A 25,209-nucleotide genomic window follows, 5' to 3' on the forward strand; every position below is an offset into this window, starting at 1 on the left:
GCGTTTGCTGAAACTACTACGAGATACATACTGTGATGTGGGGCTTTTAGTGAAAGAAATAGCATTGTATGGAGAAGTTTCATAATGGAGGAAAGAAGAGGACATTTCCCTCCCCCCCCCCCCCCCCCATTGCTCCTGATAAAATACCAAAGCACAAGGTCTGGGATTAGAAGTCTCTCCTGTGTCTTGTCTTTTAGACCCTATTACAGAATAATAGAGATGGGGCCCTGAAAGCATTTTCTTCTGTCCTGAAACTCTCTACTCTGTTAGAGCCCTGTGCACTACAAAGAGCATACTTATTAGGGTCCATAGATGCAATGCAACTCTTTGTTGCAGTCCCCCACTTAACTTTTTTAAAAATGTTTTCCAGTAAGATATAATGTGCTGTTTAATTAATGCAGATCCCAATCTCTACAAGTAATAACGTAAGTCTACTAGCAGTAGCAGCATTGTTGCTTACAAGTTACAGTTTTCTGTGGGTACACAAGGGGATCCAGAGCTAGCTAAGTGGGGTCCAGATGAGCACCTGGATGTGCCCAGTGGTTACATATCTGCAGTTGCTTTTGAATATGGATCTTCATTACCGAGTTGTCAGCCATTTTTTTTTTAGGGGTCATGCCGTAGTTGGCTTCAGATACAATGCAAACTGAAATTCTTTACAAGTTTTTTTTTTTTAAGTATATTCACTTCCTAAAATAAAGATGACTTCCACAAGGCTTTATGTTTAGTAATGGAACTGAATTTGAAGGAAAATGCTTGGGGATCTTTCTATTCAGAAGCAAAATTAAATACCCACCTGAAGTGATCTCCCTTTGGTCTCTATGGGTAGAGTGAAAGCAGAGATGGCACACACAATGCAAACCAAGGCAAAAAGGCACAGTGCCCCCAAGAAAGAAGCATTCATAAGTACCTACAATTAGATAATATGTTAGTGCCATGTTGTCAAGCAATTCTGACAATTTATCTCTTTAACTCCTTTCTGGCCTGTGTATTGTGTGGACTGAACAGTCTTTCAGCATATCCTGCAAAGCAGTCCAACACAGAATTCCCTTTCCAGCCATGAGACGAACATATGTGGAGGAAGATGGCATGGTATTGGAACGGCAAACTTTTCTCATACACAGTACACACAACAGGGTGGAGAGCTCTCTGTGTGTACAATTAATGAAGTTATATGAATTAGAGGGTGGAGGGAAGGAAACATGCTATCACAATGTTGCATATACATGTACGAATAGATTATAGCTTTAAAAGGGTTTCAGCTAGGAAAATATAAGGCTATTGTTTAAATTTAAGTAAGATATTACATGGTTCATTTCATCAAAGCTCTGTGGGACTACAGTATAAAGTCTCCTTCTCTAGCTAAAGGAGTTTCAATATCTTTTTTTGAATTTAACTTCTCTGAAATGATTTTGTACCTGGCTTTTAATTATGTTGTAAGCCACTTCAAGCATTGTGCTAAAGTTGAAAAGGAAATTATACATTTCCAGAAAGTAATTTCAAATTTATAATGGTGCTTTCATTTATCATGGCATAAGCTTTTGTGAACTACATCATACTGCATCAGATGTAATTATTAGAGTAGTTCACTGTCCGATCAACTCATTTATTTCTCTATTACTTCAACAACCTACAGAAGCTCATCATTTTTAATTCTGTTGATTTCATTGGAAGAGCTCATATGGATTTCATTTTCTCCCACTGAAATAAAGATGAGCCAGAATCACTTTTGCATTAGTTAATATCAATCAAGTTGTTTATTAAGAAAAACGTAGTTTGTAATAAAACATAGTGGGCTTTTTAATCAGCAAACGTGATCCATCTTTTTCTCCTAATTTCTTGCAGCATGCTTAATGAAGTCTCTTAGTCTTTTAAATTCCTAATTATTGCTACATCTATTAATATTGTACCTTCTAAGCTTCAATAAATGAGTGATGCTGTTTTGAGTTTTTCTTGTAATTAAGATTTTTAAACAATCTTGTCCTTCATTCTTAAACCTTTATCATCTTTTTCTGAACTGACCCCATTTTTTCCTTTATTTGTAAGGTAAAGGTAAAGGTTTCCCTTGACGTAAAGTCCAGTCGTGTCCGACTCTAGGGGGCGGTGCTCATCTCCGTTTCAAAGCCTTGGAGCCGGCGTTGTCATAGACACTTCCGGGTCATGTGGCCAGTATGACTCACGGAACGCCGTTACCTTCCCGCCGAAGCGGTACCAATTAATCTACTCACATTTGCATGTTTTCGAACTGCTTGGTGTGCAGAAGCTGGGACGAGCAACGGGAGCTCACCCCGCCGCGCGGTTTCGAACCGCCGACCTTCCGATCGACAGCTCAGCGGTTTAACCCGCAGCGCCACCGCGTCCCTGTCCTTTATTTGTACCATAGCCAAAATTGGATCCTGCATTTTGAATACATTAGTATTACTCAGGCTTACCTGGTGTCCCCCTCCCAAAACATTCTGACAAAAATTAACTTAAAAAGAATACCTGAAGCCTTACAACTTTGAACCTGAAAACATCGATCTATACAGTCTACTAAAAAAGTTTGTCTGGGGTCTGTTCCTATGTACACACTGAATTTATTAAACAGAGATTGTCTTACTTGTGCTATAAAAGGTGCCACCATAGCACCTATACGACACAGGGAGCCACTGGTCCCTAATCCCAAAGCTCTCATGGGGGTAGGATAAACCTATAAGACAGTAATAAAAATATGTGAGTATAGTCTCTGTGACAGAAAAGGTGTTGGATGAAGCAAAGGGTAGTATGGCACCAAGGTGGTTTAAAAAAAAAGTGATCTCTCCAAATATGAGGTCCAGAGAGAAAAGAATATAACAAAGGCCCAGAACTTAAATTATCTTATGCCTAGAGATAATCCCAGAGTTTTGTTAATTTCCTGGGACCAGAATATTTTATTAGCAATCCTGTAAAATCGATTCCAGTGCAGCACTTGAGTACAAAATGTTAGCCCTTTTTAAAAAAAAAAATCTTATGGCATAGCAGTTCGGTGTTCATGCTGCTTTTTTCTTGCTGGGAAATCCTTGTGAGGTGCAGCAGCCAGATGTGTAGACTATTTAGCCATGACAAGTCACATTGCCTTGGGTGCACCGCAAGGATGCTAGTCTACATTTTTGTTAGCCCTTATTCTTAAGAACAGATTCATGAAATTACCAATGTTTAGAGAGAGAAAATAATATATTTTTAAAACAAAACTTTAAAAAAATGTTTCAATACTTAAATAAAATTTTAAACAGCCAGCATTTAAAAACTTCATATTTCGAACTTGGAAAGAATTGTGTGACACTCTTCAAAATTGTGGGCTTTTTCCTCTTTACTTCTGGATCTAGCTTATTATTGAGAACAAGTCCTGAGAACAGAATATTCAGTTTTATGATTGGATTATGACGTATTTGTTTAAATATACAGTTTCTTGAATATAGAACTTCATGCTAAGCAGGTTTCTTCTCTATAGTTATCAGTTTTCTTCATCTATTCAATAGAAACAGACAAGCAATGCAGATATGGCCCTGGTGACTAACTGCTTCCCTCTGTCCCTGAATCTGGAATTATTCAACTGCCTTCTCACATTACAAGAGGAAGTATAATTTGGTTTGATTAAGTTCAGGCTTACTAATTCCTACCAATTTACAGGTGTTAGCACATGCTTCCTGTCCATTCTAGCTTAGGATGAAATGCCATATTCCTTTATGTGGAATTAAATAGTAAACCTAGTGAGATTTCTGAGTAAACTGGCCTAGGAGTACACTGTTGAATAGGAAAGTTATAAAAAGTGCTTGTTCAGAAATGTAATATACATAGTTTTCCGCTTTACAATTCAAGAAACTAGGAGGACCTTACCTCTGCTGTGTAAATGTAGATAGTATTGAAATTTGCAGCTACAAAAGCACGCAGCATAAAGAGGAAACCAATAAGTCCAGAACTAGATAGAAAAATAAAAAAGATATGTAGAAAATAATAATAATATTAATAACACAACAACATAAAGACCAATATTTTACTAGTACGTTCTATTGATGCTGTCCCTGAAATGTTTGAATGACTACGGAGATAAAAGATTATATGTAATGCAAGGGGAACATGCTCCTATCAAAAACCTAGCTCTATAATATTTCAAGAAGGGGTACTGCACAATGACAGTAACAAAACTATACAAGTAGCCATTCAACATCAATTACAGGTAAGTAACCAATTCTTAGCTGTTCTGAATTTCCTGTCATTTGGCTTTGTTGTTGACCCCAGAATGTCTGTCTGTAAGGATAATGGAATATTCTGTTCCTGGTCTGCTTCTGGAATTGGACCATGTAGAAAACACCATGAATTGCCTCCTTGAATCTTCTTGAGCAAGATGTTTTCTTCTGTAGACTCAATTAATTTGGCTTTTAAAATGCTTCTCCACTAATTTACCTGAAAAACAAGGGTTTTTTAAAAGATCCTAACCATTCTTTTTAAAAACTGATCTATGTTCAATTTGTATTACTTTATTCTCTACCACCTAGATTCTAGTCAAATAAAACTATATGGCAGATTTTTTTTCATCACAAAATGCTCCAACACACCTGAATGGTTTATACAGCAATGGGGACATTGCTGTTTGTGAAGAAACCCTTGTTTGAATGCTACTTACTTGATACTTAGTTGATCCCTAGGCAACATAAAGTGGTTGTTATCATACACAGTGACACTATGATTGCATTTGCCCAATGTGCTTAATTTGATTGGTGTTTGTATAGAACATTAAACCATATCCCAGAAAAATAAGAGTATTTATATTCTCCTTTCCCTTATAGGGAAGACAGAAAATTCACTTCTTTAATAAACTTTACTTGCCTTGAGATCTTAAATACCAGCCTTGAAAGGTCCATAATGGGCTTGGTTTTACTCAAATAGAAATGTAATATGGATTCTAATGGATTAATTGGAAGATTCCAACCAGTATTACTTCAACATTTCCCTATATTTCTTGCCTGGAGAGAACTCTGATGGGATCTTGGCAATAAGGTTAAAATTTACCAAGTTTCACACCTTGCACAAATCCAGTCCTACTTCTTTGGTCTGCCTAAGTGTGTTGTATGAAGACAGCCTATTTGCATGTGAAGGCCAACTAGGAGGAAAGGGGAAAAGAAATGACTTCAGTATTACTGTATCCTCAATCAATTTTTTTCTTGGAGTTCTTGATCAAATAGGTTTTCTGATAATATGATGTAAATCCCTCAGATTTGTTTTTAGAATAGGTTGGGAGATAATTTAAACAAGCATATGTTTGTGGCTAGTAGCTGCCTTATCAAAATTCATACATTCCAGACCAGGTTTGCCATTAGAACTTGTAATGGACAGCCTTTGTGAAATAATGACTATATACTTAAGATGTCAGAAGCGTAGCCACATGTTTAACAGGAGATGTTTAAAGAACAGAGCAGATGTGATCAGCTAGGTGTCTGAAACAAGGCATTACCTAACTGTATTGCTATATTATTAAAGCAGAATAAATATAAAGGCAAATACCCTTCTATGGCCTCCATGGGCATTTGCTGCAATCCTGGCACATTTAACAAAATTAACTACGTTATCAGTGGGAAACTAAATGTTTGGTAAAGTTAGCATTGTTGGTTATAACCTTCTTGCCCAACCTTGTGTCTTCAAGAAGTGTGAAACAAAACTCCCATTATGATCAACTAGTAGGCAATTGGTAATGTGATTTTACAGTCCCACACATCTGGAAAGCACTAGGTTGGGGCAAGCTAAGGGGAGCTTCAGGTACAAGTGCAGGAAGGGTGGGTCACACTTCATAACTGCTGCTGGGAAGATGAGGTTGGGCAATGCTATAATAGGTATGAGATGCCACATGTTGACTGAAGAGATAGAGCATTAGCAGCTAGCCACCTGTTCCCATTCAGTAGCATAGGCCAAATTATAGTTTTACACATAAGCATACATATACATACACATGTGTATTTATACATATGTCCAAGTCATTTGCTTCATTGAAACAAATCGTTATTCAACTTCTCATGACATCAACTCAGTTATTGATGATTTCTATCAGATGCAAAGATTTGCTGACCTTGATCGTAAAATACATTATCAAAACTATGAAAAATCAACACATTTCAAGGCTAGAACATAATGTAATTTATTTTTTAAAAACACATTTCAAGCAGGAAACTTGCCAATTCCTTTTTTCTTTTGTTCACAGTGAGGCTCATTGTAAAGGGTAGGCATCAGATGGGATTAAGAATAACCTTGGCAATCAATCACTCTTTGTCCAGACTGCCATCCACAAACATTCTCTTTTGGCACAAATCCCCTTTATTACTATAGGCTATACTAATTTGAAGATCAACATAATTATCCACTTACATAATACCTGCTATTTGGGGACAACCCTCAATTTATACTAAACCGAACACCTGCTTCTGTGAGTTGCTGTACCTGTTACAGATTGCCAATCCAGATAGGAAAGGAAGAAATGTTGACCAACTATGACGTGAGCAACCACAACTTTCCAGCAAGTTTGCACCAGAGAGAAACACAGACCAGTCCTGTGTTTATTTTAGAGACATACAGTTATGGTCAGTACTCCCAGCTGCATCCAAATTTCTCAATACTTACTTTCCCCCATCTTTTTAAGTATCTGATACACAAGCATATGCAGCAATTCTATACACACTCAGGAATACATCCCATTGAACTCTGTAGGCCTCACTTGGAGTCTTATAGAAGAAATGCTGGTTGGATGACTTTGCAACTTCCCTCAGCAGCCCAGACAAAACAGCAGGCCTGAAATTTTGTTAGTTTATCTCTCCTCTCAAGAATAGGACAAGCCAAACTGCAAAGATCCAGGATCCTGAAATTTTCTAGAACAAGCAAAGATTTTGAAGATGTCTCCTATTTGGTTCTCTCCTGTATGTAACTCCTGAATTCCCTGGTTAAAGTCCTATTGGCTTGTGCGGCAGCCCTGCAGAAAGCTGATGCAAAAAATGCTGATCTGATCAAGAGATGTTGTTAAACCATGAACATTTTCTTCTTTAACCTGATAAACAAGGTGGCCCTTCACACTAGATGAGAGAGACAGTATGGCACAGGGGTTAAGATGTTGGACTATGGGGACCCAGGTTCAAATCCAGCCTCAGTGCTGAGAGCTCTTTGGGTGGCATGGGCCAGTCATTTTCTCTTAGTCTAACCTATCTAGGGTTGTTGTGGAGAAAAACTGGATATTAGGGATGGGCAACTTCCCTCCCCCTCCCACCCCTGTAGAGGGTCACATTCCCACAGAAGTAATCTGTTGTGGACACACATTCTATATCTCTTTCTAACCCAGTTCTCTCTCTCAGAGAAGCTATGAATAGTTCATAGTAGTTCATAGTTCCTGTCATTAATTCAAACCAGTTTCTCACATGAGTTGAAATTAGGCTGAGGTCTCATGAAATTAGCTGGTTACCCACCCCTGCACTATATAATAAATAAAGTTCTAGTTACATTAATTTAATTATGTTCACTCTTGAAAGCAAATCTGGAAAAGTGACCCAAATGATGCTGCTTTTCTGTGCCTGCATCATATACCTGAACTCCCTTACCAGGACACTAGGATTGATGAGCCATAGTATGGCCATTTTGTATTTTTCAGCCATTTTAATACTTTGCATAAGCTTCCCCACCCCTTTTGAGAAAATCATGCCCAGTAACAGACACAGGAAAGCACACTGTAAACCATCTAATTCAGGTAAAATGATAAATTAATCTTGCCTTGACTGACTGTGATAACAAGCAGGGGGTGAAAAAAACAAAAGACTAACAGACCTGACTGGTTTCCTTATTCCTGCCTATGTAAGATATACCAGATCTGAGATCTGCTTGTTTTACGGACAAGAAGTACCTGTTAGGGAGACATCTGCTTGTTTTGATAACCTCTAAGACTACATGATGTTTGCTTGGGACCATATGTTTAAAAACTGCTGGAATCTTTTGTTTGGGGTCACTTGCTTTGGGAACAATCCTCAAGTGACCTATTCTGCTGCAGAATAAAGTTACTTTTATCTCCACCCTTGGTGTGATTCATTGGGCTTACAGCATGCCAGTCAAGGAACCCCAGCGTTCTGGGACAACAGATTGATGTCACATTCCTCTGGGCATAAAAATTTCTCCACAAAACCCACATTTTCCAGAAAGCAGGCAGATTCTCCCTAGTTCCTCTGTTATAATATAGACTGCTATATAGACTACTGTAATGCGCTCTACATGGGGCTACCCTTGAAGAGTATTCGGAAGCTACAGCTAGTCCAAAATGCAGCCGCACAGGCGATTTTGGGTGCTTCAAGATCAGCACATATTACCCCTTTGCTTCATGAGCTGCATTGGGTGCCACTTTGCTTCCAGGTCCAATTCAAGGTGTTGGTTATCACCTTTAAAGCCCTACATGGCATGGGGCCAGGTTACCTGAGGGACTGTCTCATCCCCATAACATCAACCCGTCCCACCTGGTCAGGCAGAGAGGGCATGCTACGGACCCTGTCTGCAAGAGAATTCCATCTGGCAGGGTCCAGGAGGCGGGCCTTCTCTGCTGCAGCTCCCACCCTTTGGAACATTCTTCCCCCGGGGTGAGGCTAGCTTCCTCTCTTTTGGACTTCAGGAAATGGTTGAAGACCTGGTTTTGTCACCATGCTTGGAGTGGGGAGAGGAAGAGCCACTCTTGGGGCTGGTTGGTTCCCTAGTCCTGCCGGGACCAGTCTTGTCCCACTTTGGGTGGAATTAGATCTGCCATTACTTGGATCTCATTACATTTTATATTTATTTATTGATATTGATATTTATAGATGAATGATATTATTTATGATTTTATTGAATTTTAAACTGTTTTATTGTGAACTGCCCAGAGTCCCCTGTATGGGGGGAGATGGGCGGTGATAAAAATATGATAAATAAATAAATAAAACTTAAATGGCTAGGTTCAAACAACATGCTGAACTGGGTTAAAGTGGGATTGGATGGTTGTGGTTCAGCATTGTTTGGAAAACCTGGGTATTTTTTTTAGGATGTTGTAGGAACCAGGCTATCGTATCAAGCCATTATCTTTTATTTCTTGGGACATAGCATTTTATGTAAATAAAGGAATTGTATGGTTAATCTGGGTTTAGGGTTAAGTATCCTTCATAAACCTAGCCAATAAGCACTACTGAAAAAAAGCATATTCTTCTTATTTACCCTACTTCCATGTTCCTTTTCTCCTCCTTTTATCGAACAGTTGACTGTAGGGTATCTGAGCAGGGACCCTGTATTTTGTATTCTGTGCAGCAAATTTTTCCCAACTGATGCTCTCAAAATGTGTTAGGTTTCATCTCCCAAAGTTCCAAGCCAGCATACTTGGGAAAGCTAAGAATCCACACAGTACTGGTTGCATATTGCTGCAACTCATTTTCACACCTAACCTACACACTCACTTTTGAAAATAAAGTTAGAAAACACAAAGGGCCCCCTGAGATCAGATCAAGACCAGTTTTGCCTTGATGCTCCTTGGAAGCTCACAAAGATAGTCCTCCTTCACTGGTGTTCTCTAGCATGTTTCCTCTGAACTTGGCAGGGTAATATAAGCCATTATGTTTGTGGAGTAACAAGTTATTCCAACAAATTGAATACATTTCTTTCTTCATCTTTTGGACATCCCAAAATGCATAATCCCTGCCTGCAATAAATGTTACATTAAGCCAAGTGATTTAAGTACGAGTGCTCAATGTATCGTCATGTCCATCTCCCAAAACATGGTTGGCCACACCAGAGGCTAGAGGATGCTGCAAGCACTGGAGGCCAGGCCACTTCATCTTAATATGCTCCCACCAAAGACACTTACACTGAGGTGCATATATTGAGCAGAAGAAAGAAAACAGCAGTGCATCCCATTGTTATTGTCAAGCTCAGTCGTCTTCCCAGGAAATTGATGCCAAGAATATTTAAGGGATTTACTGAAAAAAAAAAAAGTAAAGGAGGGGAAAAAAGATGCCAGGTTGTAAAGTTAAATTAATTAACTGAATCATTACTACATGTTCAAGATATTCACACACACACCTACCACCTTAGGGAAGACACTGTTAATGACTATTTTCTTCATTGCTTCCCTATGATTACTTGAAAAACCACAAATGGGAAATTAAACTGTTCAGATTCATGTGTCTCTCCAGTATTTATCATGTAGGAGGAAATAAAAAATGATTAAACTTCACAGCATATTTTCTGGAATACATATGGTGAAGGGAAATGGTGACAATACTGTGACATTAAGTTTTTTTTCAGCCATTATCTTTTCTTGAAAGCAAAATTTGTACATTGTCTCCATAGCATCATCACTGAACTTTTATTGGGGAATGCTTTGACTCTTTGTACATGAAATATTCTTCTGGAAGGTTATCTAACCAAGGTTTGAGACATTTTTACTTCAGTGAAATTTGTATCTTAAAACTGGGAATATAGATAGCAATTTTAGTGCAGTATAACTTTCTACCCATTCAAAATCAGTCCAGAAATACAGCAGTTCCCCTGTTTAAGAATGTCCTGGTTTATGGATGGCTCCTAGTTAAGGACAGACTGCCATAAAGACTATTATATTAAAAATTCGAGTTAAGTACAATGTTTTGGGTTAAATACACCAAACTACTTTGTGTATTATGTTTAAGACATTTTAGTGTATTTGGAAGTGTTTAAATGTTTTATATGCATAAAAAGGTAAAATATATATTATATACTAAGACAAACATTTGACTAACTGATGCTAAATAACTGTTCTGACTTACATACAAATTCAACTTAAGGACAGACTTAGAAACAAAACTTGTTCTTAAACTGGGGACCTGCTGTAAAGGATTTCCCTGGTACAATTCACTGGAACAGATAAATATGACTTTACCTGTTCTAATTCTTTTTTTTATCAATTTTGTACACATATTGTTTTCACCAGCCCTCAAGGTTTCTCTTTTTGTACAATATATTGAATTCTGCCGTTTTTCCCAATGCTTCTCACTTTTACTGGGCAAACACTATTACAATCTAGAATTTAGAATAGCTGTTCTCCAAATCAGTGAAACAACAGTACAGTATAGAAGTATATTGTATCAGTACCACACCTTTGTAAAAAGATCCCTCGTTCTAATGCCTGGACTAGATGTGAATTTAGCTTTATGTGAGCACAGAGGATGCCTAACATAGGTGTTTCCGGTTGGGTAAGGGAGGAGTAAATGGCAAAATGTGCATGATGCCATGACTTATATAATTGCATCAGATAATGGATGCAAGTACTTAATGGAGGCCTTTGTGTATTGACATTATTATGTGCAGGTCATCATTTTGGCATTATTGCGGTCTGCTGCAGATGCAGCTGATACCCAGCAACAGAACTTCCCATGAGCATCTAGTTGGTCACTGTTACAACACAATGTGAGATTAAGGGCTCTTCTTACATTCTTAAAGCAATAAATTAATTAAAGCAGCTGACAGCAACAAGTGAATTGGTTTTCATGGCAGAATTCCTAAACTTTCTTTTATGTGTGTGCATAGATGTGGAAGGTATCTTTGGAGTTCCTCTTCCCCACTCTCCATGTTTAGTTTAAACAAAGGCAGAAGGAAAAAAATTACATGCAATTTCTCCTACTGTGCTGATGAACATGATCTGGTAATCAGATGGCGCAAACGTATAGCAGAGACAAGGGCTCTGAAACTCCTCAGAATGGCCCAGCTCAGCCTTTTCCTCCAGTCCTCCTCCCATTGCACAAACCAGATCCTTCTCCAGTAATTCTGCACTGGCCAGGATGACACCATAATAAGCAAAAGAAATTCCAAGCCTGTCATAGAAAGGGAAAGGGGTCAGCACTGGGAAAGAATTATTCTTTATAATAGTCCCTAAAGAAAACAAGGTACATCCTAAGTCCCTCCAGCTGAATAAAGTAAGGAAGGGCTTCATGGCAACGTTTGAGCTAATTAACAGCATGCTGAACTACTGGGGGATTATTAATTACCTAAACAACTTGCAGTATGCAAGTATACAGAAAAACAACTTGCTATTGAATTGACCTTGGAACAATAATGCTAGAGATACTTTTGTGCCATGGGACTAAAGAGTTCAACTTCTAATAACTTTAATGGATTCAGAATATTTTGCACTGATAATTCCGGAACAGAAGAGCAATAAAATAACGGCAGATATGTTGCCTCTTCTTGTTCTTTGCTCACTTTAAGTCTTCAGATGAGCTAGTGAGGGATGGAACCGATCAAACTTTAACTGGCTAGAAGATCCAAACTGCATATCGTCCTGTGCTGCATATCCGCTTAACTACCTTTATATATATTTCTGCTTTCAAGCCTACATTTTCAGAGACTGAAGAAAACATCACAGCTAATGCTTTTGTATTTCCTACCATTGGATTTCAATTGAATTTTTATTGCACAATCTGGAATATATATCAGATTGTCAAAGATGTATTGGCATGTGAATGTGACACTGCATATATTGAGGTTTATTCAATGAGATTTCCCTTTTTTATTCCCTCCATTGCTTGAATAGTGAAGACACTCAGTGGGTGATGCTACATAAAAATAGCCCATGATAGCTCCAAGAGCATTAAGAGATTTTATATAAATGATGTAGTGTATAGACTGTGAGCAAATATGTGCATTCATGCATATGTTTAAACAGTTCAGCATATCATGTCAGGCAAACTAAGATGGGTTGACTAAATCTCTTGCCTATAATGGCTACATTGCAACATTATACAAGAGTACTATCTCAAGGAATATTCATGTAGTTTTCTTGCCCATTTTGCTTTTCTTTTTATTCAGATACTCATTTCAAAATTAGAAGAGAGAATAATAAGTTAAATAAAATATCTGATGCATCTGGATGCATCTGACAACGCATATGGCAAGCTTTCTGATTTGGTGTTCTTCAAATGTGCTTGGGGCTATAGTTCCCAGAACTCCCAGTCAGTATGCCATGAGCATACACAATAGCTGGTCTAAAATTTTGTTGGTTAGAGTTTATATTTCAATGTGTCAAGCAGATGGAGCCATGAAGACCACCAGGCTGGAGAAGGCCAACACAGAGCATCCTACTCAGAATGAGATGAGTATTTGTAAGCTAAATTACTATAATAATTGTTTGGTATTCTGCTTAGCTTCTGAACAGTAGTTTTAATTCTTAAGATGATCAGAGTTGGGTAGCTATAAGGAAGGAAGGAAGGAAGGAAGGAAGGAAGGAAGGAAGGAAGGAAGGAAGGAAATATGGATTTTCCCTTTACATATTCATTAATTTTATTTTGTGCAGTGCAATTTGGAAGAAGAAAATCATACCATATAATCCATATCTGCAAAGTCGTCCGCAAGTATTTGGGATCAAGTAGGTCTTTGAATCTACCCCGTTTTTCCTGGAAACATGTTAAAGGAACAGTCAGAAATACACTGGCTGTATGCTGCTGAAATGCTAGAGACACATCCCAAGCTTTGAAACACTTTGAGAATTATAACTTAAATTTTCAATTCAGTGACTCCCATAGTCCCAGCCAACTTAGGCAAGATGAAATTCAGGAACATCTGGAAGGCCACACATTGGACACCCTGGAGTTGACTACCACATGCTCACTTTATTGTACTACAGGTTGCACAATGCATAGCACTATTCCTAGCATACATTGTATATTGAGACTTGGGCCGATAGTGGCTTCTTGTCTTTTGTAATGTCTAGGAGGTTAAATTCCACTTCCACTGATGTGAACAGAAAGCATCATTATTGTACTTTATGGACTTTATTTACTTTATTTAAGGAGACTTTACCTTTTTGAGTGATCAAGTGTGCCATTGTTTTCCTAACATGGCGATGCCCATGACTGTTTAATGGATGGATAGCTACCAGGTCAACTAACAATGGGGGTCAATCCTGCGCCTCATGGTTTCAGGAAGCAGGTTAATGAAAACACTGAGAAACTTACTTCAACAGTTTCTACCAACTTTCCTTCAGGCATAACAGAACGGTTCATTTTAGCAATCCACTCGAGTGTAGCAAGGGCTGCTTTATCATTTCCACAAGATACATTATATCGAGCAGACTCAGGGATAAACTGCAAAATACAAATGAGTTAGATAAACAAGCTCCAGCATTTCCAGTGTCACCATCAATCTTACAGTCTTATTGTAATAAAGACTGGATTTGATGTAGTATCTCTTTTAGCATATAGCATTCAGATCAATATAATGAGTCACTGCAGAGCAATTCACACAATGCTTTCTGTCCAAACAAGCCATTTTCAGAAAGTCTATCAGAAGGCAATAGAATGTGCCAATCTATAAATTACAGCTATAGCTAGAAACAATTCCAATGAACTCAAAAGATGAATGAATACTGGTGCTTATATATGCAATTACAAGTCCACACATTTGTCTGAATAAAATGCATAGCCAAATAATCAGAATGGAGGCATAAACATTTTGTGTGACTTAGCCCAGAGTATAATGTCAGATAGGCTGTTTCTTAGCTTGAGATTTACTGCAACAGGCCAATAGGATACAGTACGTATACTTGGCTTTGAAGCCACATCTTGAAGAGCAGGGGCAGCCATGGCTAGGAGGGCCTTTGCACACCTTCTGGTCATGCGCCAGTTGTGCCCATTCCTGGACCGCGAGACTTTATTCACAGTCACTCATGCCCTCATGACCTCCCATCTGGATTACTGCAATGCACTGTACATGGGGCTGCCCTTGAAGAGCATTCGGAAACTTCAACTGGTACAGAATGCAGCTGCACAGGTAGTAAAGGGTGTTGGATATTCAACACACGTAACACCGCTGCTACAGGAGCTGCATTGGTTGCCAGTGTGCTTCTGTGTGCAATTCAAGGTGCTGGTTTTCACCTTTAAAGCCCTTCATGGCTTGGACCAGGTTACCTGAGGGACCATCTTCTCCCAGTTGTTTGTACCCACCCAAGTTGGTCTGGTAGGTTGGGCATGCTATGGGTCCCATCAGCCAAGGAAGGGGATGAGAAGGTGTGCCTTCCCTGCCATAGCCCCTGCCCTCTGGAATATTCTCTCTTCAGAGATCAGGATGTCCCTGACCCTGTTGGCCTTCTGTAAGGCCGTGAAGACCTGGTTATGTGCCCGGACCTGGGGCCCCGAGTGTGTTAAGGGCCCCGTTTCTTGGCTATATTAACATCTATGCATTGTTTACTTGGCAACCATATATATTTATTTTATACCGTTAATTGTTTTTAATTATTTTAACTGTTTTTTTGGTTTTTATGATTGTAAGCTGCCCAGAGTTACTTGCTGAGATGAGTGGCTATAAAAATTAATTAATTGATTGATTGATTGAGAGAGCGAGTGAGAGAGCAATGGATTAATTAATTAATTAATTGAAAACATTGCTCTCTATATTACAAAGTGAACCTATTGAATTTGACAGATGAACATGGCTGAGCATTTTGCATAGTCTAGTTTGATAACAATTGTGACAATTTTGCCAGCATCTATGAATTTCTTTATAAACATGAAATGTGTACACACATACACCCACACCCACACCCACACACCTAACTCTGTATATATGCAAACCTAACTTAATTCTAAGTCTTTCAGACCTTAAATGCTAGCAGAAGAACGATGCCTGGAATAGAAGCAATTCGTATCAGCCATTGCCACCCAAGAGTTGGATTAACAACTGATGCCAATCCAATGATTAATAAGGAGCCTGCCAACCAAAATACCTGTCAAATAGAAAAACAGAGGACAAATTAAGAGGCAATGAGGTTCTCTACATCTCTACGTTCTCTCAACATTCACAACTTTCTTCAAACTGCTGTTGCTGCATAAAACTTGACTAAAAGATTGGGTTAAGCATTCCCACTTCCAACTTGCAGGCTGTCAATACAGATTTTGATAAAGTAAGCAAAATGTTAATCAGCTTGGTTCTTAAAGCTTGAATGCCAGCTGTCAATCTTTTTCAGAATGTAACGTATAGACACTCCAATTATTGGAGAATAAATTTCTGCAGTGCTTACAGGCATGCACATTTAATGTTGCAGAAGTAAAATGGGAATGGATATACAGACTGAAGTATAGAGCTAAAACTTATGGATTTTTCCCATTGATATTTAACATGCTTATTTAGTTATAATTCACAATTCTATCTTCCTCCAGTTTGCTCAAGCTAACTTGAAATTGATAAATCAATTATACCTAGTAAGAAAAAAATACCAATACTGAAAAAAGGAAGTAAACATTCCAATTCATTCAACTGGAACAGAAAAAAATGCTTCAGGCATATTGGACTTTCAACAGAACCCTGAGCAATATCACCAACCACTTTTGAGAGTTCACACTGTTCAAAAGTGGATGGTCTTAGTCCCATGGCATATAGCAGATGGAGATATCTGAGAAAGTCCTTTGGATCCCAGATTTTATTTACTTCAGACTAAGTATTCTGTATTTTTCTATCTGAAAAACTCTCAAGACAGCTTAACTACATTCATCTGAAACCATTACAATTCAGTAGTAACAGTAATACCCCCCCCCCAAAGAACATCATAAAAATAACATTTATTTTGAGCTGAGCTCCATCCCTTGTTGTTTTCTCCATATTGTTTTTCTTGGCAACAATCTCTCTCTCTCTCTCTCTCTCTCTCTCTCTCTGCACGTGCGCACTAGGGGCTTCTACTTAATAAGTCCACAAAAAGATGTAGGCAATATTCATATAACACAATAAAGTAGAGCAGCATCAGTATCATGTACAGATGATCCCGCTTTATCTTGTCTTAAAGGAGCAGCTGAATGGACTCCTCATTCAGAGGGGATGATCTGGAAAAGCACGCTGCTTCTGATATTGGAGGAACCATCACCTGAAGTCCTCATCACTTGAGGCCAGTGATACCTTTATCCCCTATGAATTTATCTCCTCCCTTTGGAAAGCTGTTCAAGTTGCTAGCTATCCCTACAATGTCTGGCAGCAAATGCCATCACTGTAATTGTCCACGGTATGAAGAAGCCCTTTTATCTGTCCTGAATCTCTTACAATTCAGTTTCATTGGCTGACCATGACATCTTGGATATAAGAAAAAAAGAAAGAAAGAAAATTATCCACATATAATTGTACAGAACTTTGCCTGCTATCAACTTTTTTTCCTATATATACTTTTTAAAAGCTGAATGTTATAATCTTTCCTAATAAGATAGTCATTCCAGCCCTCTGAACATTTTTATTGATCAGGATGAACTGGCATCTGGGCATCACAACAGAGAAGGCCCTGTCCTGAAGATGTCCAGCTACCTAAGGACCCCCAGCCATAGATGTTCTTCCATCTATGTAAAAGTACAGATCAAGGAGGTTCTTCTTTTGTTTTAAACAGAAAGTCTTAGCACATGAATGGGATCTTTATTTAGTATAATTTCCAAAATGGTAAACATGTTGATAGTTGGCCCCCATATGACATCTCTGAAGGAAGCCATGGTTACAAATTTGTCTGCAGTCGTATAGACATTGTATCCACACACTCAGAAGTATGGTTTATTGATTAAAAAAGAGATATAGAGATATATATTTCCCAGCAAATAGATTGATGGCTTACCTGTGATAATGGTAAAATATAGCCACGATATTTTGTGGGCAAAAATTCTGTTTTTATTATAAGCCTAAAAAAAATGGGAGAAGGTTAAGGAAAAAGAAAGAAATGTATAACTGCGTTCAAATATTTCCAAGTTAGTTTTAATGATGGTTTGTTGAAGTAGCCATAATGGCTGGGTTCATGCAATATGCTAAACCAAACCAAACCAAACCCTTCATTGACTTTTTTTTTTACTGCAACACCCATCAATTCGAACTGGACTGTTTTATCTTGGGCCCAAACATAGAATTTGGTAGGGTGACAGCTATGTCATAAATTGCTCTGTAAGATAACAGGATTTCAAAGCAGAAGTCAAGTTTCATCTGCTGGTTGATCAAATCCCATGGTACTTCTGGACTTCTGATCCCATGGTAAAATGTGCATGCATAGACACATCAGAAGGCACACAATATCACATGAGAGTACTGATGTTCCTCCTGTTAATTTGTTTGCACCATGGCATTACCCTTGTGAATGACCTGACACGCCACATCCTACAAGGGTCCGGAGAAAGACAAACCAGATGTATGAAGGAGAAAATGATGTCAGCAAAGAGAAATAGGCTCCCCATGCAAAGGAGATGAATAAAACCTGGAAGGCAAGACAAAGATGGGAAGATATTTACTTCAAAGCAACATTCAGTACTGTAGGGTATTTATCTAAAGTCTTCCTTGTGGCTGAATCTTGAACATTTCCAGGTAATAAAAAAGAAAACGCTTAATTATCCTTGCAATAAAATGAATGTATCTTGAATATGGGTCACTATATTGCATATATCTTCTAACTGGTAAGGTGCAGGAAGCAAGATGTTGACTTAGGAGAGAATACATGTGACTCAGGGTTGAACTGTGTTGTACTTGGTGCTCTCTGAGCTTGGTTGTTTGATTGCAGATGTTTCATTACCCAACTAGGTAACATCATCAGAGCTAGCGAGTGTGGGGTTTACTCCCTGTTTATATACAGTAGCTTGCCTTGCCAGTGTTGGTGAGGGTGTGGTTTTCTCCTTGGTAATTCCTATCCATCAATAGACATGTAGAGATAAACCACATTTACACACCATTCAAAAGAGACAATAATAAAGTAAGAAGGAAACAAAAAGACCAGAACACATCCTCTCCAGCAGCTTACAACCAGATAAGTAGGAATTAACACCAGACAAATAATCAAGCAGAAAATAATAATCAAGGAACTACCAAGGAGACAAACAATCAAGCAGACAAACTATCAAGCAGAAAACAATACCCTAATCGAGGGACTACCAAGGAGAAAGGATTTTCTGAGAAGAGACAAAGAGAAAATGAAAAGAAATGAAGTTCTGGGATAGTATTTAAAGGGATTAAAGAATATGATTGTTAAAACCAAAGGGAAGGAATATAAGTTGGTTTATTTGAGCAAGACTAAAATAAATATGTTGTTGTTTCTGGTAACCCTTAATGGACTTTCATTGACCAGGACTGAATGACGAGGCTTTAAAGATTTGCTTATAGATAAGAGATGACATATGGCAATAAGAGATGCTACTAGTCCCAGCTCCTGCTCACCTAACAGTTCGAAAACATGCAAATGTGAGTAGATCAATAGGTACCGCTTCGGCGGGAAGGTAACGGCGTTCTGTGTCGTCATGCCGGCCACATGACCACGGACGGGTCTATGGACAACGCCGGCTCTAACGGCTTAGAAACGGAGATGAGCACCGCCCCCTAGAGTCGGACACGACTGGACTTTACGTCAAGGGAAACCTTTACCTTTACTATTGTATTTTCAGAGAAAGTGATAAAAGTAAACAGAAGGAATATAAAGTTGGTTTAGGTTAAAATATATATGTTGTTATTTCTGGTAACCCTTAATGGACTTGTGCCAACCAGGACCAAATGACAAGGGTTTAAGAATTTGGTTATAGTTAAGAGATGGGATATGGGAAGAAGAGATCTTTTATTGTATTTTCAGAGAAGGTGATAGGTTAGTGAAATTGTTTGCACTTGTGATGAAGGGAGAAGTCATTGCTTTATATACTTTTTTTCTTTTTCTTTACTAGTCTTATTTTTTCTTTCTTTTCTATTTTTCTTTTTATTTTCTGCACTTTCTATCTTTTCTTTTCATTCTTTTATACTTTTTAAGTTTGTATTAGTTTTTTTAATCTTTGTAATTGTAAACTTTAATAAAATTATTATTTAAAAAAAGTGGAGCAATAGAAGAAAATCACTTACCTTACAACGACCAAATCTATCTGCTAGAATGCCAAACATTACACTAGCTAGCATGTAGCCAAAAAACACCATCTGAAAGAAAGAAATCAATTCCACATTTTACACTTTGTAGACTATAAATGTACAGTTCCTCTGAGCAAGAATAGTAGAAGCAACATCAAACAGTGATTTGATTCACAAATGAATGAGAAACCAACATTAAAGTTCTGTCTTCCAACATCTAAATGGAAGTGAGAGACATCTGTCTCTTACCTCCACCTCTACCACCCCAGATTTTTATTTGGCCAACTACTAATGCTCTTTAAGCAATCTGGGAAATCAGTATGGTTAGTGTCCAGAGTTTTATTTTTGGTGTCACTAAGACAAAGGAAATGATAGCTTCCAAACAAACATGTAAAAGAAGGAATACGATGTAGTGCAGAACTTCCATAAATGTCCAAGAGTCCTTCTTCAAACCCCCTCTCCAGTTACTGATCCCTCAGGTCTACACTGAGGTTGAAGTTTTCAGTTTCAGTAGCTGAAGATCAGTTAAAGGGTCTCCCAGCACAAAATATTTACCAGTGAAAATTATTATAGCCATACAGTAACTTGAAAAGCAGGTCAAGATGGCTATTTTGGAATATTAAAAAAAAATGAAAGGAATGGAAAGAATCATCATAAATATTCTAAGCTGAGCAGATGAAAATATGTGTGGCCATTTACTTGTGAGACTTGGTTTGGTTTGGTTTGGTTTGGTTTTTGGGCCAGGGTTGACTCAAGACATTTATATTAAGGCATCCATGACTGGTCAAATGATTTTTGGAATCTGAATAAAAATATCATATAAGCACAGAAAAAAAAATAGAATAATGATGAAGTATATAATGCTGATGTTTTACTGTAACCAGAATCATCTGCCTGAGGCACATGACTTATCATGTCTCATAGTGGACCTGGCACCTTCTCCCCCAATGTCAGCCCAATGACCATGTGATCGTAGAAATTCTACTCACTGTTGTCACTAAAGCCACTTGCCAATTTTTAAGTTGCCATTCACAGCGGATGACAGGACCCACCACAGCAATCAGCATGATTTCCATAGCTTCTGCCACCTTTGGGAGTGAATACATGAAAAAATATAGGCATATTTTTCAACATACCCAAAGGAAGGAATTGTTTTGTAATTCCCCAATTCTCATTCCAGGTCTCCTATGCCTTTATAAACTCTATGCTACTTCAGTATTCTGGATTGATACTATCTACAGCTCCTGGTTTTCCTACAGTTCCAAACTCAGAGGGTGTTTGTGACCCTAGAGATGAAAACACATTCAAAGTAAGTAGATACTCCAGTCTCTGGCCATGTTTCTATCTTCAATCGCTGCCCTTCACCCTGCTTGTCACAGCTACATGGTAGATCCCATACTTCCTTGTTGCAGAAATCAGAGCCATATTATACATAAGAATTCTGCCTGAACATTAGTTAGCACTTAGCATAACTTGGAAGCAGCCTAGATTTTAGAGGGCAGAGGATATGGGAAAGGGTAAAATTTAAGATCTTTTCTGCAAAGAACTTTCTGATTCATAGTTCAGACTGTCCCAGAATATCCCCAAAATAAGTGTGACAAGAGCAGCCAATGTGGTTGGAAGTGTTAAAACAGTAAATTTCACCAGAACTTAGTGTTATGCTGAAATGTTCTGCATCTTTCAAGCATCTTCACACCATGTGATGGAAAAGAAATGGTATATGATTTTCAAAAGTGAGGGGGGCTGTATGAATGTCCCTGACCTTCACTGTGGAAGTCTCTCCAGCCTGCCCACCCCTTCCCAGCTTTACAGATCTTCATTAAATCTCAGAGACACTTCCCACATAACTTTTCCTGATTCAAAATTGTGGGCAATAAATGAGGCAGGAGAGACTGTAATAGAAGAAAAAAACAACAAATTCTCTGGCATCATAGAACAAATGGGGTGAGCTCAAAAATACCATGGAATTTGAAAGAAATTCAAATTCTTCCTGACAACCAATAAAATTGAGGCCCCATTTGCAAGGAGAGAAAATGTTTGGGAAACTGGATGATAGATTTCAGCACAATATTAATAAAAACTTACACCAGTACTGCCCATGATCATAAAGAGTGCAATGTGAAACCTCCCAAAACCAATTGTTTCCACAGCTTCTTCTACTGTAAAGGTCTTTTGCTCTAGAATAAGAATAATGAATAAATGCAAATTCTATTTAATGAACACAGAAAACATTACCAAAAAAAAAAAAAAGGAAGGGGAGAGGGAAAATACAGATTTGCCTGAAATAGGCACCTATATGCACATGTAGAGGTAATTAATTTCACTATACTACACAAACCTACAATTAGATGCCCTGTTTATCTGCTCCATCAGCACTCTAAAAGCTATTGATGGGCATTTTCAGGCCTGTTGTTTTCCTTCTGATAACTATTTATTACTAAACTGGATTATTTTGGACAAGAGAAGAATCTTATTTAAGAATCATTGAAACAGAAGATGAGTTCCAAATAGAGAATTATGAGAAGGACGTACATGTTACAACATGTTATAGGTATGGGTAGGCCACATTTTGTCCATAGGTGTCAGGAGTACATTATGTGTCCATGTCCCAAAACTGCTCCATATACATAACATTTGAAGTTTATCTAAATCCTGTTGGCAATTACACAACTTTTCAGTTGAGGAGGGAGCATTCAGAGCTTGCAAAAGTTGTAACCCTGTAAGAGGTCATTAAGACTTTGAGGGAATGTTAGTCAAGAACTCTAGTAACTATGAGAGAGAAGATAAACACCAAACTAGATTACCTTTCTTTGGCTCCTGTTCCTGAGTTCCCATTTCCTCAATGGTCATAGCATTTGTTCCTTGTTTCTGCTTGACTGACATCTTTGGATTTGCATTAATTCACTCTGAGGTTTTATATGCAGAAAGCTCTTAGGTTCAGTTGAAAACTACACAGAATATATAGAAACTTCTTGAATTTGGGTAGTCGGGTAATGGTAGCTTTAGAACAATACCATATGTGGTGTACAACAGCACTTTGTTCCCTGAATGAACACTTAGCATCTGAATTTCTCTTGCCCGCCTAGCCATTATTTTTCATCAGCTTCAGTTGGAGAAGAGTTACTTTAAAAAAACCAAAATCCAAACCCTATAATCCCAAAGGCTCCTCCATATCTGATATAAAAGACCATTTCTTTAAGGGCTGTCTGCTACCACTGCCTGGCTGAAGAAGCAGAACCAGCTGATCAATACTAAGCTCTGCTCAAACTGGACACTGCTTTGTAAATTATGTCTACTTCATTCAATCCAATTTTAAATCTAAATAAATGCTTCCCTGGCTTTAGACAAAACAAACTGTAAGTTCTGTAAAATGGCTAGTCCTAATGGCAGTAGTTTAATAATGAATGATAATAGCAAAATAATTATTTATGATTGCTGAAGGAATGGATAATTACAATAATAACAGTATATGAGGACACTGCAGTACTTAGCAAATATATGAATTCCTTAGTGGCCAGAATTATCATGCAATGTAATCCTATATCTTAATATAGAAAGACACTTGGGTGCAATGGGAATTACTCTCAGAAAGATGTGTTCACATTTGCAGCTTTACTTATTACATTTTTATTTATTACTGCATTCCACTTGATCCTCACAGCAATCCTTGTAGGTAGATTAGACTGAGAGATTGAGAGACTAAACACCAGGTTATTCAGTAAGGTCTGTGGCTGATTTGGATTTCCAGACCAATTCTTTTTCACAATCTGACACTACATCACCTTCCCTAACCTCATGCCCTCCAAGTAGTAGCTGCAGGTGATGAGAGTTGTAACCCAGCACATCTGGAGAACATCAAGTTAAGGCTGCTCTAACATCATACAAGTTCATTAGTAAATGCAAATGAGTAAATGAATTTCTCATAATGAGAAAAAAATATTTTTAGGGAACTAACTTGATTTACTCCTCCACAGTGATTTTTTTTCTTACCTTTCATAATCAAGCAGTTAGATAAATCTTGCTCTCTTCCTGTCTTTTCAAATGTGTAGCTCCCCATATGATACTGTGCTTGTTATAATCATGCAATGTGCCTGGATTCACCCCCTTTCTTCATAGCTGAAGGTGTACTGTTCTCATTTTAACATCTCTGCCTCTTCAGATTTCAGGTTTAAGACCTTCAAAGCAATTATTTCCCTCCTCTTGGAGAGCAGGTGGCCAAACCAGGAATTTCTTAACAAGTGTGTAATTGTATGCTCTTTTGCTGTTGGTTTTTTTTTTCAAGCAGAACCCAGAATTTCCATTTCAGTCCCATGTATCACTGCTGCCCTTGCCTTCTCACAAAAGGTGGGCTCTGTTATTTCAGTGATTGATTAATAGAAGCCAGAGAAGGAAGCAGGGACAAATTGCAACAGTGCAAATGGGTTGCTCACACACAGATATCTTGCACTGTATATTACTACTCTGAATTCAACCAATCTTCTAAGAAGAGAGCTGGGTGGAAAGCAACATGGATGAATTGGTCCATTTGGGCTTCTCTCCATTTCTTTGTTGCAACTTTTCCTTAAAATTAGAATGTATTTGTGTCCATATTTTCCAAAGCATACATGCTTTTTATGTCAGCCCTCCTAGGTAGATAGATCAGGAAACTGATTCCATGGGATGGCAAGAAATATATTTAATTGAGATAGGGCATATGGATAGAATCTGCCCATGTATTTGCTTCTTTCCCTCTTATGCCCCAGAGCAGTGTTTCTCAACCTTGGGAATTCTAAGATGTGTGGATGTCATCTCCCAGAATTCCCTGGCCAGCATGGCTGTAATATGTGTGCATGTGTAAAGGGCATTTCCAAATTTGGAAAACTGCAAAAATTGAAGGATAGATAAGGTTAGGAGTCTATTGGAACAGAACAGCAAATTTAAATAGATACCATGATCTTAATACATTTTCAACTCAATTGGTAAATTGGACAAGCCCATGCATTTAATTGAACAGGAAAGCAGTTAAGAGTAGCAATTTGCTGTACTATAATATTGCTTCTTTTTGAACATACAAGAAGACCAGAGAATTGTATAATAGATGGAAGTGAATGTTTAGCCATAAGAAAAATAGTATCGATGTGAAGTCTTTTGGCTGCCAAGATCAGGAGTGTATATAGAGAATAACAGGTTTAATGATACTGAGGAGAAGAAGAGTAAAAAACCTGTCTGGCCCTATCACCAGGTATTTTATTTTTTTATTTATTCATTCATTCATCATATTTGTATGGTGGGCCATCTCACAAAATGTGACTCTGGGTGGCGTACAATGAAAAAAAATGTCTGAATTGTAGAATGAAGTGGTCATCTCAAGAAGCAGGGTAT

General features: G+C 38.0%; 1 protein-coding gene across 1 annotated transcript; it reads right to left on the reverse strand.

Annotated features, from left to right (window-relative positions):
- Positions 1 to 784: 784 nt before the first annotated feature.
- Positions 785 to 19,917, reverse strand: SVOPL (SVOP like). The gene is made up of 11 exons (XM_063309308.1): positions 19,846 to 19,917; positions 18,105 to 18,229; positions 17,603 to 17,666; positions 15,620 to 15,745; positions 13,980 to 14,108; positions 13,345 to 13,418; positions 11,635 to 11,840; positions 9,860 to 9,971; positions 3,856 to 3,937; positions 2,600 to 2,689; positions 785 to 910 (listed from the first exon to the last, which is right to left on the reverse strand). The coding sequence occupies exons 1-11, from the start codon at positions 19,915 to 19,917 to the stop codon at positions 785 to 787; spliced, it is 1,206 nt and encodes a 401-aa protein (XP_063165378.1).
- Between the last annotated feature and the right edge of the window lie 5,292 nt (positions 19,918 to 25,209).

The sequence above is a fragment of the Candoia aspera genome, chromosome 7 (assembly GCF_035149785.1).
Source record: "Candoia aspera isolate rCanAsp1 chromosome 7, rCanAsp1.hap2, whole genome shotgun sequence".
Classification (NCBI taxonomy): domain Eukaryota; kingdom Metazoa; phylum Chordata; class Lepidosauria; order Squamata; family Boidae; genus Candoia; species Candoia aspera.

Coding starts and splice junctions, on each gene's coding strand:
- SVOPL (XM_063309308.1), bottom strand. CDS start 19,917: ATGGTGTTTTTTGGCTACATGCTAGCTAGTGTAATGTTTGGCATTCTA. Junction 9,972..11,634: donor CACAGTAGGAGAAATTGCAT/GTAATTTTTTTC, acceptor TTTTTTTTTCAG/TAAATCCCTTAAATATTCTT. Junction 911..2,599: donor TGGCACCTTTTATAGCACAA/GTAAGACAATCT, acceptor ATCTAATTGTAG/GTACTTATGAATGCTTCTTT.